This window comes from Lipomyces tetrasporus, assembly GCF_029532465.1.
Source record: "Lipomyces tetrasporus strain NRRL Y-64009 chromosome Unknown POJ06scaffold_1, whole genome shotgun sequence".
Lineage (NCBI taxonomy): Eukaryota > Fungi > Ascomycota > Lipomycetes > Lipomycetales > Lipomycetaceae > Lipomyces > Lipomyces tetrasporus.
The window spans coordinates 639716-659213 of record NW_026611596.1 but is presented as its reverse complement, the minus strand read 5'-3'; the positions used below and the strand labels follow the sequence as shown (position 1 = coordinate 659213).

The 19498-nt window shown below is 48.4% G+C and overlaps 8 protein-coding genes across 8 annotated transcripts; 4 read left to right on the top strand and 4 right to left on the bottom strand.

Moving 5' to 3' along the window:
- Positions 1–115: 115 nt before the first annotated feature.
- POJ06DRAFT_5424 (major facilitator superfamily domain-containing protein) lies at positions 116–1038 on the bottom strand. The gene is made up of 3 exons (XM_056191186.1): positions 785–1038; positions 636–738; positions 116–574 (listed from the first exon to the last, which is right to left on the bottom strand). Exons 1-3 carry the CDS (start codon positions 950–952, stop codon positions 255–257), a joined length of 591 nt encoding a protein of 196 aa, XP_056047074.1. The 5' UTR covers positions 953–1038; the 3' UTR covers positions 116–254.
- A 2050-nt stretch (positions 1039–3088) lies between these two features.
- On the bottom strand, positions 3089–4702 carry POJ06DRAFT_242484 (uncharacterized protein). The gene has a single exon (XM_056186229.1). It carries the CDS (start codon positions 4582–4584, stop codon positions 3508–3510), a length of 1077 nt encoding a protein of 358 aa, XP_056047073.1. The 5' UTR covers positions 4585–4702; the 3' UTR covers positions 3089–3507.
- A 900-nt stretch (positions 4703–5602) lies between these two features.
- Positions 5603–7069, bottom strand: POJ06DRAFT_264450 (major facilitator superfamily domain-containing protein; the record flags this gene model as incomplete). The annotated part of the gene is made up of 1 exon (XM_056189007.1): positions 5603–7069. One exon carries the CDS (start codon positions 7067–7069, stop codon positions 5603–5605), a length of 1467 nt encoding a protein of 488 aa, XP_056047072.1.
- Positions 7070–9917: 2848 nt separating this feature from the next.
- POJ06DRAFT_5324 (phosphatidylethanolamine-binding protein) lies at positions 9918–11006 on the top strand. The gene is made up of 2 exons (XM_056191175.1): positions 9918–10392; positions 10473–11006. Exons 1-2 carry the CDS (start codon positions 10272–10274, stop codon positions 10886–10888), a joined length of 537 nt encoding a protein of 178 aa, XP_056047071.1. The 5' UTR covers positions 9918–10271; the 3' UTR covers positions 10889–11006.
- Positions 11007–11015: 9 nt separating this feature from the next.
- On the bottom strand, positions 11016–11252 carry POJ06DRAFT_264448 (uncharacterized protein; the record flags this gene model as incomplete). Its single annotated transcript, XM_056189006.1, has 1 exon — positions 11016–11252. The coding sequence occupies one exon, from the start codon at positions 11250–11252 to the stop codon at positions 11016–11018; it is 237 nt and encodes a 78-aa protein (XP_056047070.1).
- Positions 11253–12165: 913 nt separating this feature from the next.
- On the top strand, positions 12166–13849 carry POJ06DRAFT_5395 (6-phosphogluconate dehydrogenase). Its single transcript, XM_056191180.1, has 4 exons — positions 12166–12466; positions 12519–12689; positions 12778–12944; positions 13011–13849. The coding sequence occupies exons 2-4, from the start codon at positions 12572–12574 to the stop codon at positions 13740–13742; spliced, it is 1017 nt and encodes a 338-aa protein (XP_056047069.1). The 5' UTR covers positions 12166–12466; positions 12519–12571; the 3' UTR covers positions 13743–13849.
- A 2577-nt stretch (positions 13850–16426) lies between these two features.
- On the top strand, positions 16427–17249 carry POJ06DRAFT_242461 (uncharacterized protein). Its single transcript, XM_056186228.1, has one exon. It carries the CDS (start codon positions 16570–16572, stop codon positions 17101–17103), a length of 534 nt encoding a protein of 177 aa, XP_056047068.1. The 5' UTR covers positions 16427–16569; the 3' UTR covers positions 17104–17249.
- Positions 17250–18025: 776 nt separating this feature from the next.
- POJ06DRAFT_284469 (uncharacterized protein) lies at positions 18026–19055 on the top strand (the record flags this gene model as incomplete). Its single annotated transcript, XM_056190163.1, has 3 exons — positions 18026–18147; positions 18256–18321; positions 18377–19055. 3 exons carry the CDS (start codon positions 18026–18028, stop codon positions 18681–18683), a joined length of 495 nt encoding a protein of 164 aa, XP_056047067.1. The 3' UTR covers positions 18684–19055.
- Between the last annotated feature and the right edge of the window lie 443 nt (positions 19056–19498).

The window sequence follows — 19498 nt, the reverse complement described above, 5'->3', positions numbered from 1 at the left end:
CGAGTCTTGAACCTGTTTTGCAGCAAAGAGCATATGCTGCATGAATGCAAAACCCATACTCGATAGTCTTTGACCGCGTCTTTAAGCCCTTCGAACGTGGAGGTCATGGATTGCTGTCCAACAGTGTCTCGAACAATCCGGACATGAGCAAGCTGTCGCTCCTCTTCCGTAAGCCATCGAGTATTCGTGGGACCATCTGGGAGGGCGAATGCTGCAGCAATTGCAATGGCGAAGGGTAACAGCACCCTGCAAAATCAAAAGCCACTGCCATCCTGAGTTCCTGCAGTACCACTCATCCCTGAGAAGACTCCCGTGGCGATTAGACCGGCAAACGCAGTGGCAAGAATGTTGCCAGTGTAGAGTATTGAGATCCGCGTCGCAATCTCCTTGCGAGTGTAGAATATTGAAAGGCCAGTGAAGTTCCGAGATACCGCAGTAAGGATGGAAACGATCGCCCACAGTGCCATGCATACTGACATATAATACGAAGGTTTCGTCCGCGTGATGAACATATTCGAAGGTACCTGGCCAATCAGATAGCCAACAAAAAGGATCGAAACACATGTTTGATACTCTACCGGCATCAGAAGTTAGTCGTCTTGCAAATGGAGTCACTTTCTGGTTACTTGACTTACGGGTCCCCGTGAGGCCAAGATCCTCCTCGATGTGATCCAGACGTGCAAGTGCGATTGCGTTACGGTCAAGACAGTTAAGCCAGTACATAAGCCATAACGTTGGCTGCAGGTCACTTAGCATTGGCATATATGAATGGTGGCATCCTTACCATGATCCACAAGTCTAACTTCTTGACCAGTCTCTTTTCCTCGGCAGTTTGCTCCGTTCTTGCCCCGGAGTAGCCAACTTTCGCTTTGGATTTCTCATCTCCGAGGCCAAGGACTGATTCTTCACAATGGGCCGACTCAGGCTTTTCCGTAGCGTTCAATGTAGTCATTTTCTCAGTGGAGTGGTAAGCTGTAATGCAATGTGCCAAAAGTGTAGCCTGGATCTCTGCGATACTAGGCTGACGTTATAAGAGATGTCAGGAGAGTCTGTGCTCAAAGGTTTCGGCAGACATATGTATAATATTCTCCTCTCATGGTAAGGACACGTATCATGCGACTGCATTAATACCGCCACATACGAGCCAAGGCCGGAGAGTGTCGGTGCGAATTGCACCTGCCGAAGCAACAAAGGTTAGAGGGACAGTTCTTGCGTCTTAGTGAACCATCGTTTCGTGAGATAGATAATGTGATGTCAAGTACTCCGGAAAATATAGGCAGAACAAATCCCCATGACTGGGAACTTCTCTCTGAGTAACCATTCGCCACGAGAGACCTGCCGAGAGCTACTTTGTAACGCAGACATACAGACATCCCATAAAATGCGGGGTATATCAAGCCAAGGATTTGATCATCCAACAAATCATCTCGGCATACATATTAGTTGACGCCGGATGATGGTTGGCGGTGCTCCCCAATGCCAAGATGCTCTGACAGGGGATGGAGGAGACTGACTTGAACGAGATCGAAAATCTAATCTGCTTGTTGAAAAAAAAAAAAAAAAACCAAGGGGGTAGAAGGAAACGTAGCAAGAATTAGATATGCGCAACAAAGTGATGGCTCTCTATATGACGTATTGAAACGCCCGCCAACATTAGCAATGATATGCTAGAACTCCACTAATGAAACTAATGTTAACCAAGAAACAATGACGTTCTAGAGTTGTCAATCCACACACATCCGGCGCCACCCTAGAAGTATCCTCTCAGTGGACAACGACTATAACAAAACAGATGATGACCCACCCCGCATCGCCTCGTGATTGCCAAGCACTTTTGTTTCACCTTGCGTCTAGCTGTCAGAATGCCTATCTAATTCAGATAGTTAAGAGCACATCCATTCTAGGACTCAACATAGACAACTAACCTATTAATGGTAAATATCACTTTCGTTAGCTCGTACTAGGTAATAATTCATAAGTCAGGACTGGCGATCCTGAGTATCGAAGGCGCAACTTGCTCGATTGACTATATACAATTGCGCGACCGGCAGTCGTAACCGACGGCTATTAGGGTTGAGATCCTGTGGTCAAAAATGTGAAAATACGCCGGTGAAGGTTCGAGTGGCAAGCAATCGCCACATAATCTGGTGAGCCGCAGAGTTTGTCGACTCGCGCGTCTACCCCACATCATTCATCGTCGTCTAGTCACTCCGTTGGCTACTTATCGTGCCCTAGGATGCTGCTACTTGATTTTGGAATAACGGATATTTGTTCCAGCCGTGCTTAATTCCTTGAAGAGTAGAGTCTAAATGATTCGACCTTTTTGTGTCAGGCTACTTGATACTGGATAAGCTCAGGAGGTCAAGCAGGGCAGTACCTCAACGCACTATTGTCGCGGCTCGATCTGTCCCATCTGAGCCTGTGGAACAAATAACCTTCCCAATCACAATGGTGAAACAAACGAATATGCCAGATGCAGTCTAGAGTAGGGCCCTCGGCGGTGGCAGATCGCTGATCGGGTGTTCCCGGCCGTCGGAATTAGACTCGTCGGAAGCTTGTTGCTGATTATAATATGGCCGCTTCGGAGTAGGACAGCACTCGAACAGCTGGACCATGCGCGTTTTGCGGCAAGACATGCGAATACTCCGACGTGCATTGTCGCTTTAGTCTCTTCGCCACTGGACCCACCCTCTCATATTTCGAATCCCTACGCCAAGCCTATGGGCGCAGACCGGGGGCTTTAAAGGTTAAATCATACTTTCATGCAACGAGAAAATTCTCTTGCTTGGCTGACATTCATTGCGGGGTAACTGGCTGTGCCGGAAATTGTCGGGTGTTAACTGGGGCAAGTCGACATTGACAGGATTAGCTCTTCCGTGGACCTTTAAGGACTCCACGACGTGTTGGGCGCATATTGAAAATTCGCTCCAACTGTTACCTAGCGTTACAATGTGGCGGATATGCAGATTGTCACATAATAGTAGTTGAAATGCCTTCAAATCCTTCCGGTAAAGGCATGTAATAACTGGCTCGGTAAAATTCCAGTAACTTTGCCTAATAAATATCTGTGAGATATTTCGATATAGTGTCGCATTCGGATACTGCTACAGGCACCTATTGATGTGCCCTTGGACTGGAGTGTCCACATGCGCATTTGGCTAACCAACGCGGAGATTGACTCTTCAGGATTTCAAAAAAATGTCTAAAGTGTTTTCCACGGTTAATTCGCAAACATCGTCTTTACTATGTGTGCATTCTGGACGTTTCGAAATCTACAGTAACAAGCTACTTTTTTCTTCCAGAATGTAAAGTGATGCGCAACATGCCAGCTGGCCGAATCAGCTTTATACGAGACAATGAACTGGACGTGGGTGGCATTCGCCGGCCTTAATAAGTCGAAACAGATTTGTCCTCAAAATACACTTTGAGCCCGCACAGAACATGAATATATTCACTATTCTATTCCGCCTTTTCCGGAACGAAATTAAAGAATGGCTCACTATGCTGTCATACAACAGTCAGAACAATCTTCCCACGACGTGCTGCTCTTTCATTTGCAAGCTCGTACGCTTTCCCTGCTTCCTCAAACGGTAGTGTTTGCGCTACAAAAACTTGGAGAAGATTCAGATCCAACGCCATTGCCAGTTGTTCGAGTTGCGGTCTGGAAGGCTCCACAATGAAGAAAATGGCTGTCACCCGGTCCTTCCCTGTGGTAAATGAACACTGGCGATGCGTCTCCACAAAATCGTAGCTCGAAGAGTCAATAGTTATAAGTACACCATCATCTTTTACCAATGACCAGCATTGCTCCAATATCGTACCACCTACAGTGTCGATGATGATGTCGTAGTCTCCACGCATCCCTTCCAGCTCGTTATACTCGAATACTTCAATTGCACCAAGGGATCTCAGAAATTCTCCATTGCGAGCATTGGAAGTGGAGCAGCCGACAACGTGAAGTCCAGCAAGCGCTGCCAATTGCACAAGAAATGTGCCTACCGCGCCAGATGCGCCGGTGATAAGGATCTTCCTTCCGTTTGGTTGCCCTTCCTGCGCGACTTTACTGCTGCTTTGCTTGAGATCCGGAGACGGTATTCCAGCCTTCACAAACAAAGCTTGCCACGCAGTCAAGGCGCTCATGGGCACCGTAGCTGATTGTGCCCAGTCAAGCCGCTTGGGCTTCAACGCAATCTCGTGTGACCGAACAAGTGCGTATTCCGCCCACGTAGAACCTGGTCCGGCTGTCTCAGTCATGCCATACACTTCGTCCTCGGGATTGAACCTTCGTGTCACATCCGTATCTGGAGTGTCGTCCAGAGAATAAACTTCGACAACGGTACCGGAAAAATCGTGGCCAGGAATCGGGCATTCCGATTTATATGTCTCGGGCCAGGTCAGCTCATCCCTAGTGACGGTGGCGGCGTGAACGCGGACGAGCACTTCATGATTTCGTGCAATTTGAGGTACCGGGATATTGCTGTCTAAAACAAGCGCTGATGGGGGCGCAGGGTTGTCCGACTGGAAACGGGCAGCGTCATTCTGATGAATTCGAACGGCACGCATTGTCAATCCCGTTCTTTGCATTTCTAAATAATCCACTGTGAGAGATCGACTATTTAGTAGTCATGGACGCCGAGTAATGTAGCATGCGTAGTCGCGATGGGACATATATGTAGTGTCGACACCTGTTGGGGCTGTGGAGGCTAGGGCTGTGGCGATAAGCAGCCACCACCGCCCCAACACTCGCCACACCAGTCACAGCGTGCCGTCTAAGCCACATGGCCTGACTGTGACACTAGATTGATGGGACCCGTCATTTTCGGTCATCCAAGCATTAACGGATGGAATAATGGAAATCTCGCTTCTCCAGTTCTGCACCTATAGAGAAGCGGTGACCAGGAGTGATACGGAATGGTGAATAAAAAGAAAGTACACCTTAGTAAATCGGCAGCGTGCGGCTCAATTCATCTACGGGAAACACTAAGCCGGCACGGAAACTTGTGCTCTTGAGGGTGTGTGCTTTGCAAAAGTGGCTTAGTCGGCGCAATCACTTGGAGATTGGCGATCAGGCGCATTGCCAGCGACGATCCGGCTGTGTTCGTACGAGGAAATGGGTTAGTATTGGTTTGGCACAGTCACTTTGTTTATACCTGTTATAGCTTAAAATATTTAGGTATTGAGCTCCAAAGGGAACGATAATGGCTGTGATAAATACTCATATTGGCAAAATGAATATACCATATGAATATCCACAACTGGTGGAGATTGGCAATCGGCAGAGCATAGATCATACAATCTGTAGTGCCCTTGCGTCTGACTTCGATCACAATACCGACACTTCATACCAACCTTAACGGCAATTTTGGCTTAGGGATCGGCAAAGCGGTACGGGTTGCCATTTGACGAGCTTAAATTTTAGTGTTGGCAGGAGCAAAATAAAGTACTCGAGGTAGTGCATGCCAGTAACTGACAGACCACCGTATGACTAGTAACACTCTGTTATAGGTGCAGACATTACATATTAAACATGGGTATTAGTCTATCAAGCAATCATAGTCGATTGAACAAAGGATTAATTACATGTTATCTCGCACTCAACAAACTACATACGATTTTCTTGATGCTGTACGTCTCCACCCTTCTCAAGGTCAACATCCTTCTCATCCACGTCTTTCTCAAACGCGCTTCCAACGGACATATCCACAGACCGATTCTCAGGTCCCAAGAAGGTGACGACGAGCACATATCCAAACACGCAGCCCATGAAAATTGCCATGACTTTAGCGTAGTCGTACCGTTTGACGGTGGAACTGGCCTGTGAGTCGAGGGGAAAGCGCGCTCCGATTGTAGCTTCGATTGTGGATGAGGCTGACGACGCGAGATTGCCGAGCTGGTAAGCGAGGCCCACGACGAACGCACGTAGGGCAGGAGGAGAAAGTTCAGACAGGAAGATCGGAATGACACCCCATGCGCCCTGGACCATGAATTGCAGAAAGAAGACGGCGGCCATGATCCCGTCGTTGCGGACAAATGCCCAGGGATAAATCAAGGCACCACCGAGGACGCATGCAATCATGATGGAGAGACGACGGCCGATAAAGTCAGACATGTGTCCGAAAAGAATACCGCCGGTAATAGCTCCCAGATTTGCGACACACATAGTGACCGTGCTTCTGTCTGCGCGAAATTCAAGCTGAACTGAAAGCATAGTCGGGTACAAATCCTGAGAACCATGGGACATAAAATTGAAGCCAGCCATGATGATTACTAAGTAGATCATTATGTGCCAGTACTCCTTAAAGCTTGCTTTCGCCATCTGCATGAATGCGCCCGTGCGAGACTCCCGCTCTAATTGCTTCTGCGCCTTGTATGCATCGGTCTCAGGCAGACACATCCGGAATATGATAATCAGAACTGGTGGACCTGCGCCAAACCAGAATAGTGAGCGCCAGCCGTGGGCTGTCGTGGAAGTCAAAGCGCGGTTGAAGACGACAGCGAGGAGGTAGCCGAACGCGTACCCCTGCTGGAGCAAGCCCGAGATGATTCCACGGGCCTTCAGTGGACAGTCTTCGAGCGCTGTAGCAGCGCAGTTGCCGTAGATACCGCCCATTGCGATGCCAAAAAGGGCACGTACACCGAGAAACTGTGCGTAAGTTTGGACGAACCCCGTGCCTAACTCGAGAACAAGGAAGAGCACACAGTTTGCGATAAACGGCCACTTGCGACCGTATTTGTCCGCCAAAAGACCGAATGCGATCGCGCCAACGGACCGTAGCATGAGGACGAGCGTGATACCCCATGTGATGTCTGCCACGGTCCTATTGAGGTCGGCTGCGATCTCAGACGCTGTGAGCGAGACAGTAAAGAAATCGAAAGCGTCCCATGTCCAGCCGGCAAAGGCGACAGAGAAAAAGAGCCATTGACTTCTGTTGAGAAGGGCAAGAGTGCGAAAAGGATTCTCGAACACAGCATTCGAAGGCGGCTTGAGGGACGAGACTCTCGTAGCGAGGTGACGTCGCAGGCGGACGTGCCAGGACTGCGTTGTCTGCTGGGCGATAGCAGAAGCCATGGTAAAAAAGAAGCTGGAGTATAACCCTGACAGAGCAATTGGCAGGAACGGTCCAATTTGTAGTAGCATGGCAGTATTGAGCCGTCAGACGGAACGCTTCCCTACATCCGTTACTGAATTTCGCACGAAGTCGGCAATGCCCCCACTAACCCAAACTCAAAACCATCTGCGCTAGCGCTGCCGGATTGACCGGTCGGGGGGTTCTGAAGGCGCTTAATTTTGCGTATTGGCCACAATGAAACTATGAGGCGCAACATGCCACTCTGCGGGAGATCACATACGCTCTGCCTCGTGTTATCACCCCTTCAGCAGATCATACATCTTATGCCGAAATAATAGCCGAACCGCGGTAACCGGACAATTGATATGCGAATCTGCGCTTCCTCTAGCACATCCGAGGCATAGTGACTTACTCAAAACCTACAATGTCGTCGACTAATGCACGCGCCGTAGCAAGCCACCGCAATTTTGCGCGGCAATTTGTGCGGGGACACGCGTGCGGGGTGGGGTTGGCTTCAATCATCGGCGATGGCACATTTTGGCAGGGCATATACTTCTCGGAAAACTCTGGCAATAACAGCCGTCGAAGACAAGCCTTTCGCACCGATGATGGCATTATAGTCCAAGCGGCAACCGCCAATTTTTATGGTCACCCTCAAGAAATCACTGTGCTCTCCGGCCATTCTAGCCCACGTATTGACCCACGTATTGGAGTCCCCCGGTATCACCAGTTCACTTGTTGGTGCGCGACGCAACAAGAAACCCAGTCAAAATTTCCGAATGCACGGTCGACGCTGGTCAGCAGCTTGTTTCCTTGAAGCTTTTCTTGAACCTTGTAGAAGGAATCCTCTTTGGTCTAGTGCGTGTTCAGTGAGTGTTCAGTGCATGTACAGAGCTTCGTGCGGGCGAGGCATTGTCGTCAGCAAGATGGCTTCCGATAGACGAATTCCCGACAACCGGAGACACACTGAGTAAACTGTAACCCTAACCCAGTCCATCTCCACGCCAAGCCATGATTATTTGTTTCAAAATTTATCCGAGGATACGAGGGCTGGAACAATTTCTTCCGATAGTCGTCCCCAGCGCTTTCTCCATATATGATAGTATTAAATGTGATATTTATCGACAATTTTCAAAATGACTCAAAACACCGACCAAACAAATGCAAGTAAGTCCTGTGCAGTTGTGACTCTGGTCTTTCGTATCAGCAGTCGTATAGAAGTCTAGTATCATGTATCCGAAACAAAAATCACTTGAACGAAAATGTTGACCACCGCACTGGAACGCGATAGGGTTTAGCATGCGGGGTAGGGAACAAGAAGACTATCACTTTTGATGGCGTAGAGTTCTCGATCGGAGACAAATTTGCGCTCAATAAAGTTTGGCGACGGGCATGTTAGCGCTCTCACGTCACATCGCAGCAAGACCCGATCCTGATGTACTTGGAATGAAGGAAGGTCGAAGTATCTGTTTCAGTGGGCTGTTCCCGATAGGGCTGCTCCGAATACGAATATTCGCAGTAATCGGCATTATTCGTCGATATTCGGAGCAGTCCTACCTGCAACTGTGCATATTATAACAAGTGCAGGGGTCGGGGCCGCGGCCATAGTAAAGTGGGAAGATGCTGAGGTGCTGGCCCGCGTTCTGCACATAGTTAAGGTGGGTCAGGCGTGGCCCGCGTGCCAGTAGGGACCGTTGCACCGTACTTCGCTTGGGGATTGCGGCGGTTCTACAAAACCCTTGTAAATCCCTCCCAACGGACCCAGGCCAAGACGCCACCGAGCGTTGTAGCCCTAGCCCAGCCGCAGGCAAGTCCAAGTCGCTCTGTCGCTCAGGGCTTAGTATGGGTTAGGGCGAATTGCAGCAAAGCGCGACCTGGCGGCTCTCGTCAGGGTTCAGGTCAAGACATGTTTCTGCCCACCACAAGATCCACTGCTACAGCTTATATTTATAACTATAATCGAATATGCTATAGAAACTAATATCATAGAAATTTTTAAATTATTAAAAGAACAAGGCAAGGCAAGGACAATGCAAGCTTCGTGGGAGCATCGGCGCCAGGCAAGGCAAATAAGGTTGTAACATACACAATGGAAGTCTAGATCTTTTTCCTTGCCGAGAGGCGCGCACAAACTCCTCCTTTTATATTCTGCCAGGCCACTCCTCTTCGTATACTAGGAGCCAAACACAAAACCAAGACAAAGTAAACCAACAAACCAACACATATAACAATCATTAATTAAATCATAAATGTGAACTAGCGGGGATTCCCGGAATCGTCCTCACTGGGACAGAGAGCAACAAACCAACTCACACATGGACAAACTAATTTCCGGAGACCTGAAAAAGGAGTCGTTTCATTACAGTCAGTCCCTATAAGAACAATTAACAGTTGACGACAGTGATGTCTAGCACAAATTAATACCTGGAGCACGACCGAACGTAGACAAGTCCTGTATCAGCAGGATCTCAATTCCCGTGCCACAACGTCGATGATGATCCTTTCGCGGCTCGTAATCAACGTCGTCTCGTTGGGTGCACTCATCGAGCGTGGCAATCAATACTCCGGGTCATATGAACGGAATTTCCAGTGCGCAGCAGCCATGCTCAAGTTTCCGTCATTTGGGCCGGCGAGCCACAGCGACGTTGCATCGATACAAATAATATTTCGAACACAGATGCAGCTTTATTCGTGTAATTTTTTGCTTCTGTTTGATAAATGAATCGCTCCGAATATGCACAGCTCTCAGCTGCGGAGATTCCCGTACAGCTCTGTCAGGATCCCGTGCAATCTTCAGGGGCTGCGGCTTGGTGCGGCTCTTGTGACTGACGCCGCATACGCCGTGTAAGTGGCCTTTTGCGTGACCTCATGTGACTTGCTTGCGTGTCCGTCCTTTGGTTTGGCTAAGAATAGAACACGGCTCGCAGATTTCTCAGCAGGATCTAAGGGGTCGTTTCAAGACACTGGGTTACCTCAAAAGCACGCTAATCGCCGTGAGCCCTGAACCCGCTGAAACCCTAATCTCCGTTTAAGACCGACGCATCACAGAGGATGATGGCGAATATAATATAATACTTTCTGTGCACACCTAACATATGTAATATGCTTAGTTAGAAAAAATCATTTCCCTCGATTTCAGTGAACGCCAGTCTTGCAGCTCCATCTAATTCTACCAACGACATTTTGCCTTTGAGTTTCAACATGCCTGCTAATAAAAGTGTCAAAACAGCGTTGTCGTTAATCGAGAATGACAAGTCCAAGACATTGCGGTTGACAGTCGGCAAATACAGTGTTGAACCTGGGCAATTTATTCCCAAAGCTGGTAAGCACGACCTGATTCAGGACATTGAGCATTTTGTTAAATTGTCTACACAAGCCATTGCAGTGGCTGACAAAGGCTAGACGCTCAATCACCGCCGGAACTAGCATTCAACGTGCCAAGACCATCAGGAACCTACATGGTGATCGGCCTGGACATTGATGCCCCTTTCCCATCCTTCGGCGTCCTCGGTCCCGTCTTGCATTGGATCCAGCCTGATTTAAATACACAACCGACAGAAAATGGTCCCACGAAACTGAAAGTCACTGCCCCATTTGTCGCCAACTATATCGGCCCGGCGCCTCCACCGGGCAGCGCACCACATCGATATGTCTTTTTCCTCTATGAGCAGCCCGCGGACTTTGATGGCAAGAAGTATGCGCCACCGGGTGGAAAGAACCTGAGTAACTGGCACCGGATGAGGTATGATTTGGGCGCGTGGGAGAAGGAAATCAAACTCGGTCCGGTGCTGGCAGCCAACTACTTTCTGAGCAACTAATGGTGGTCATGTTTAAGAAATCTTGAAGATGTCGTTGGTTCAAGCAGGACTGTCTCTTTGCCATCTTTCTCGCAGCGAATAAACCGCGAACGCCATGGTCATGTAACTTAAGTAGAAATAATACAACTTACTTGGTTCTGCCGAAATAAAGATTTGAACCGGAATCAACCCATGCTACATGCTTAAACATTTGCAGAAATCCCTCTGGGTTGCCATTATTCGCGAAGTCCTTCGCAATGTCATTGGCAAACCTTCTGACAACCTTTCCGATATCGAATTCCAACATGTCGACGTTGTCGGCTTCGTCTTTACTTAATACTTGTGCAAGCTGCACCTCGACGGTCGAGACAGTTCGTCTCATCATCCTGACGGCTAACACCAGAAACACAACCCCGCAACAACTTGCTATTGCCAACAGAATGGTTGATATAATAGTTAATATATGGAACAGAGTGTTCTGGTGGCCTTCCCCTTCATTGAAAATCACTTGCGAAAAGCCTGACAGGATAAGGGCACAAATGCATGGTCCATAAAGCAACCTTCGTTAGTCCACTTGATCGCTATCTGGATCCTGTCCGCTGGATTAAATAACGCGAGTTCCGACGAGGCCACCCAGTTCTCCTCCGTAGTATTGAGATCGACAGTTGCACAAGCAACATCCTCCTCTTCGATAGAGCTATTCAGAGTCACGATGCCTATGAACAAGGATATCGTAATGAGTATCAACATGCTAACGGGCAAGACAGCCGAGATTAAGAAGCTGATGTCACCTTCGGTAGCTACCGATTGCTACCAATCCGAGCCCAAGATATACTGCAATAGAACATGCTGCGTCAAAGAGTACCTTTTATTTCTGTCCAGGAGTTCGCGTGCCGATAAGGAGAGGTGCCAAGTATGGTGAATTCTGATAGGAGAACGAAGAGAGAAGACTGTCACCATTTATCGAAATCTGATATTTCGAACTCAGTGCATCTGAAAGAAATTGAGCAGTGTAAGGTCCCTTGACGGAAACTTCAGAGGATTTGAGATTCCGGCGACAAGACCAACGCGGGATGAACGAAATGTCGAATACAGCCAACGGCAAGGAAGATCGTTGCCGGCACAATGATAGCCGGCATGGCTGCAGATAAAGCTCACACTAGGACTTATTTAAAACGATTCGCGGACAGGTGATCGCGAGGCCCCGCGAGTTAATTTCTGTAATCGACTTCGCCGAGTAATTAGCGCATTGGCAATTTAATGTCTAAAATAATAGGAACGCCAGTCCCAAGGGCGTCCTACAACTCCGGCGCATCACCGAAAGTACTTGCACCGCATGGTACAAAACCCGTGACTGACCAAGCTCCGGCCTGAAACCGATTCCAGGCAAACACCGGAAGTCACGGGACTGGGCCTGGATCTAGCCTAACCCTTGCCCTTGCCCGGTGCCTTGGAGACGCCAACACCGTCGCACTTCGGCCATCATCTTTCGTGCTTTTGTCTCAACAGCCTCATTTTTCAACGCTCGAGTATTTATTACAAGTGTCAAAGGCAACCATGGGTCACCACAGTTGGCATCCCATGATTGTAAATATTCTGGTCGATACAAATAAAGAGCTCTACTCGTCGGTGTCATATTAACAATTCGAAGTCCAGAGTTTCACGCATTTTATTAGGCCCACAAATCCACTGTTGACCCACACGATGAGAAGGGCATTTGTCATGATTACCCACGGCCAACTTTCACATCTATGTAGAAGGAATTTTTCTTCGACGTTGCCGTGGAGAGCATCCTGGGGTTTCATTGGACTGGGTCAAATGGGTATGTGTCTATGGTCTACATGGCGGGAGTTTTGTCATCCTAACCGACCCATTATTGAATGTAAACTGACCACGCGCGGGCCAAACAGGCTATAACATGGCCAAGAATCTCCGCTCCAGAATATCGCCATCGGACACCTTAATCGTCTGCGACATCGATGCCAATATAACCGCCAGATTCGTGCAAGAGCTGTCGGCGACAGATAAGCTTGATATTCAAGTAGCCAAGTGCGCGCGGGAACTTGCGGAGAACTCGGTAAATGATTCTTTGTTCTTGTCTTTGCAGTTAGACGGCAGTTGCTGACGTTCCGCACAAACAAAGGAGACAATAATCACCAGTTTACCGGGGCCGGAGTCTGTCAAACTGGTCTTTGAATCTATTGTTGGAGAAGCAGTCCCTCCTCCAGCAGGCCAGGAGAGACTATTTATTGACTGTTCTACAATTGATCTTACGACGTCACACGACGTTGCCCGAGCGGTAATATCTAGCGGCTGGGGCCAGTTCGTGGATGCTCCTATGTCTGGAGGTGTCGTCGGCGCGCAGACTGGTAGTCTCACCTTCATGTTCGGGGCTTCAGGATCTCCGCAATTAGTTAATCGGGTGACATCGGCTCTGTTGCTTATGGGAAAGAAGGCTTGGCACTTGGGAGATCAAGGCGCGGGGCTTTGTGGTAAATTAGCCAACAACTACCTTTTGGCGATTAGTAACATCGCCACGGCTGAGGCAATGAACATGGGGATCAAGTGCGGCCTCGATCCTAAGGTTCTTTCGGAGATGATAAATTCTTCAACGGGTCGCTGTTGGTCCAGTGCCGTGAATAATCCTGTCCCAGGAGTCGTCGAGACGGCTCCTGCTTGTCGAAATTATGACGGTGGTTTTGGAATCCACCTGATGAAGAAAGATCTTAAGTTAGCCACAGCGGTGGCTCAAGAGTTTCAAACACCGCTGATGCTTGCAGAGAAGGCTTTGGAGATCTACAACCAGACAGAAAAATTCCACAAAGGGAAAGACTTTTCTGTAGTCTATCAATATATCGCAAACCAGTCACATTAGCAAGTTATCCAAATTGATGGCGAAAATGAAGCCGGCTGTCTCCGGCTCTTTACGCTAGGAATTTTGCACATATTGTTGTCTGACTGTCGCAGGGATGGAGGGCCGGATCGTTGACGCACTGTTCAAGAAATTCATGTCGAGGTTATAGTTGGAGTCCATTCTGTCCATCCAAGTCAGCAGTGTAGATGAGAATTAAACTAGCGTTTCGAGAAAAATGATTAGCTGTACTGCTGGAATAACTCGAAAAATTACTCTGCAGCTCGTACATCGACGCCAGGTACCTTTCGCACCCTTCCTTGTTGGCTACAAATGTGGCATCGACAAAGTCAAGACTACTTGGCTTGCTCTAGCTGGAATAGTTATTGTCGCACTAGCTGCTGATCTCGGTGGGGGATTGGGAGGAACTAAAGATCGTCGTAATAGTAATGGCGGCAGAAGCGCGTCAAATCATGATGGCGGGGTCCTGTCTCTGCTATCAGGTTCTATTCGGCATTAGCATCGGAGTGGTCTTTTGCAATCAAAGGCTATTACAGCTACTACTATCGCTTCTGCTGCTAAAACTGCCGCAGCTGTTACTTGACTGCTGCCTCCGGCACAGTTCCTACCCACGTTGAGCATGCCTGTGTCATGAGCGGTATCCCCGTCCTCCGTGTGGCCTCCCGACGTGGGTTTGATTTGTCTTTCGTTTCCCGTTGAAATCTGTCGTTGCGTCAAATGTCAATCGTTCTTGTGCATCTATTGTGTATAGTTGGTCGTCCGCTCTTTTGATTCATTCTTCACGCGGGTCATTTTGTTGCGTTGTTTATAGCTTTCTATGAGTTCTGATAGCGTGACACTTAAAAGAGTCGGGTTGCTCAGATGACAGATGTGTAGGGGTTGTTTGATTACCCGGTCTACCACTTGCTGCTGCCGTGCCTGACCTGTTCAGAATTTGAAAAAGCGTTCTAACTTTATGAGAGGTTTCCCTCTAACTTTATGAGAGGTTTCCCTATAAAGAAATGCGAGCGAAGCGCGAAGCAAATGGCCTGGCCAGGCCAAGCCGATCGTTCGTCGTAGGGAATAGTCAGCTGCCGGCGAACTTCCACGTGCGTCGCCAGTTACCCTAATCCACATATACCACCACGAGACCCTCAAATGCTTACTCCGAGCGTGGCATTTTTCGAGTCGCCGAACGTCCGTAAGCACGGGTGACCTAGTCTGCGGCTCATTACTATGGCGTCGCAAGCGAGTCAGCGAAGTTATACTTTCAGGGGCCCTCATCTAAATTAGCACACAATTACTCTCGCCGCCGTTTGATGATCCACTCCGTCGGCGCATCTGCCTCGTGATGCAAAATGTTGCAGAATGTCGCAGTGTGAAGTAGCGCGTGCTCTAATTCTGTCGTCACTTCGACCCCATGATGCAGGATCCTTACGAGACAAGGTACGATTCAACCCACGTACCTTCACCCCGACCCTGAACCGTTGCTGCTTCGTCACTCAAGAACATCAGGGCCATGGACCAAATGGTAGCTTCCCAGATTCACGGTAAGATCTGGCAATCTTACCAATATCGATTAGATGCAATATCTTCACTTCCCATTGTCCGATTTCGAACTTACACTTATTATTACACGGAACTAGACTACCCAAAGCCAACGAAACTACGGCAACTGCGCGACTCATAACTGAGCTGCCGCTTTGAATACAACCATATCCTTGGTGACCCTCCCGACTGGAAGGTTTATCCTCGGCCAACAATCCGGATGGTATCACAGTAATGTCTGCCAGGACTTGGTAGGATTGGTTCTTGGATTTGAAGCTGAAGCAGACGAGCGCACATGTCGTCCGAAACTAAGTCCCAGTGCAATCACAAAGCAATGAAAATAACCGGCCTGACTAAAATCTGACTGCAAATCAGCAAAGGATGTCATATGGCGTTCGTGACGTACAACATCTTACCTCAACTTATGACTGGACATCGCAGTGTGAACTAACCGTGAGAGCCAGAGACACACACATTAGGAAAGCACAGAGTCCATGAATACCAGTCCGTAAGATAGCATTGCTGACTTACATGTTAGGTTTGAGTCCACAATCGACCATGATGCCATGATCAATGAACGGATTGACTGCGACCACGACCTAAGTGAGAGTCCGGGTCCGAAAACAAGATCAAAACAAGATGCAGTTGTACGAGAAGTCGGGGACTACTGTCTCGGCTATCTAATGTGGTCCCTGACGGACTGGCAAGAGTAACTCCCAGTCGCAGATGGATATAAATAAGTTATTAATATTCTGAGCCATCCCAGTCACCTGAAATAGTCAGCAATTTGGTCTTATACAATATAATTCAAATAATGTACGGTAGACAGAATAAACGGTATCCGGCGCAGTCACGCGGATTCATTTTCTTGCGGGGTTTGCCCATCGTGTGTGATTGATATCCTTGACTGCCAACAGAACAGTGCTGGGACAAGCGCATTGAGGGCGCCGTTATGGAGCCTGACATAAACTAGTAAGCCGTACGTAAGTAAGCGGCAGAGCAATGCGCAGGGCGTTGGTCCTTAAGCATTCTCGCTAATGCCTTGGCAGCCAGCGCAGCAGCATCGCGGAAAAGTACAGTACCATAAGCACAACGCTGGTCCCCTCGGCCACGAGGGCGCCTATTTTTGTTTGCACCCGCGTCTGTATTTAGACACAACGCACCAATGTAGACCAGCTGAAGTGTGTGGCAATACTCTGCGTTGAAAATTATATGAACCCTTAGTTATCATCAGTTGAGATTTGGAAGGCTGTCGTCCCCTTGACAATTCTGTCCTTACTGCTGAAACCTAACCTTCTCCAACATGAAGCTGGTACTTGTGTCCCTCTTGCTTTCATTTGCTGTGGCCCATAATCGCCCAACCACTCGTCCTCCACCGACATTTACCGTCCCTTGCATTTTAGGAGGAGACCCGTGCCCCACGGGCTCAACATGTACGCAAACTGAGACCTGCGGCGGTCTTTGCCTCGCCTCGCAGACTTTGCCCCCTGTTATCCCTTGCACCATTGGGAACGACACACCCTGTGGATCGGCTTCTACTTGTACTCCTACAATGGTTTGCCCACCTACTCCCACAGACTGTCTTGGTCAATGTATCGCCACCGCTCCCCCAACCGGTCAGCCTCCGTTACCTTCAATTCCTTGCATCGTGGGTGGGAATCCCTGCCCAGAGGGCTCATTTTGCACACAGACAATGGTCTGTGGAGGCCTGTGCATCCCAACGCCAGCGCCTTCTCCATCGGCTAGTGGGCATTGCCATCGCGAGGATGACGACGACGACAGGGAAGATGATGAGAGAGAGCACAAGAACAGGAAATGGAAGGGCTGGACAGACTAACATTAGCCGAACTTACACACAAAATTGATGAACGAACACACGTCGAATTTGAAGCGTTCACGTACTGATTGGGGGCATCACATGTGGAAGAGTAGCGCAAGGCCCTCCTTTACCCAAGCAACATCTTTTAGGATAACAATTGTATTGAATAGTATAATAACATTGTCCAATTTTGCTGTGCGCCACCAGTGCGGCTGGTTCAACATGCGGAGTACACGCTTGATAGTAATGAAGATGTTGTAGGAACGGGAATCCAGCCGCGGGAAAGAAGATAATATAGTATCTTGACGCCGCATTTTCGCGGGGAACGGATGCGGACCAGACTCCGAAGCGATCCTCTTACAACAAACCCGTTCATAGCCTGTTCCGGGTCAAGGCCATAAAACCCACTCGGGTTAAGGAAGTCTAGGGCTGCTCCGAATACGAATATTCGCAGTAATCGGCATTATTCGTATTCGTTATTCGCAAGTCCCAACCGCTGCGAATAATATTCGCAATTTCATTCGCAAATCCTGAGCAGTGCGAATAATATTCGTAATTTATTCGGCGAATAATATTCTTCGCCGAATATTCGCATCTAATCACGTGCTCAGGGGATGCCCCCTAATAAATTTAATTCACAGTTTCAAGAGCCAATATGGCCTCTTACAGCCTTCCAGCTTAGGGCTGTTGACGATACGATATCGGCGATTTTTGACGCTACGGATACGATATCGGCGAAATAAAAAGTCTGCCGATATTTATTCGTAATTTTATGGGCAGATTTTAGAGCCTGCCGATATCGGATCCGTACCGATAAAAATCATGTGATTATATCACGTGACCTGCATGCTCCATTTGTCCTATCAAAAGCTGCTGATTTCTAGCCAGGGGTACAAAGTCCACGCTGATATTTGCTTCTGTAATTGTTTAGGCAACGAATATGGATCGTAGTCCTCGACCCAGCCGCCAGAGGCGCCTGGATTACTGTCTTCTGAATGACGGAAGTGATGAAGAAGCTTCATTCGAAGATCGTATACACGAATTACCAATGGCCCCGATTCTGTCCCCCCGGATGAATTGATTTTTGGCGTCGCTAATAGTCCAGATTGCGAAATCCTTCCTTCTCAATCAATTTCTCAGAATCCTACAAGTCCAGTAACTGTGGACCAGTTCTTCCATTATCTCGGAAGACAGTTGCACGATTCAACCTCGCAATAGAGCGGCCCGGGCTACTGAGTGGATGTGGGCTTATTTCGAGACCGCAGAGTACAATCGGCCGTGGATAATGAAGAGGACCAAAAGCAAGAGGCTCACAAACCGTGATATTCGTTGCATCTATATCGATGAGCAGACTGGTATCCGATGTAATTGGAAGACTACAGATTCGGCAAGGCAAACTTCAACTTCAAACATGGCAAGACATTTGGAATAGCATTCAATCTACGCTCCCGAATCTAGCCCTGGAGCTTCAGGCACAAAGAAACAGCCTTCTATCGCTACCTTTTTCAAAGGGAAACAGATTCTTACAGTCCAGCAACTTCTCGAAAGGAACCTTTACGCTGGATAGTTACGGAGAAACAAGCATTTACGACTATTGAATCTCCAGCGTTTCAGCAAATTTTTTGTGATATCCCAGGGATAACCCTCCCTCTGTCCTCACGCCATACAGTTCGGCAGCGACTTGTTGAAGATTTTACAGCACAACGTCTCCAATTAAGAGAAGAACTTGATTCTACTTGCAAGACCATCGCATTATCCCTCGATATTTGGACTAGCAAAAACCATCTCCCAATCTTAGGAATTATTGGCCATTGGCTTACCGAGCAATTTGAATGCCGAGAGAGGGTACTGGAATTCACTGAGCTCCGTGGTTTACGCAGTGGGGAGAACCTGGCAGCCGCAGTCAAAGAAATGCTCGTAGAGCTAGGACTGGAATCCAAGCTGATTACCATTACCGGAGACAATGCAAGAAACAACGAAGTAATGGCCTCGGAGTTGTATAACAGCCTCAAGGCTGAAAACCCTGACAAGGAGCCATTATTCCAAGGAGAGGAAAGTTTTGTTCGTTGCCTCGCACACATTTTGAACCTTATCGTTAAGGATATCCTCCGAACTCTAAGATCTGGCAATATTGACGAGGCATTTTCTGCTTGTAATGACCTCAGGGACGGAATATTTTCTCAATTTTCCTCGACAGGGCCATATGGCTTGTGTCTAGGAGCGGCATTTCCCTGGCAGACAGGACACGTTTGAACGTACTCCTCCACGTCTTGCCTCATGGCCTCCCATTTGAACTTGCGCTGCAGCAATTCCAAGGTCTTTTGAACACCCCAGTGTCCAGCGATCTCTGCGTCATGGTGTGATCGCAGAAGCTCGTGCACAAGACTTCGTTGATTAGGGACCACCAGTCTCT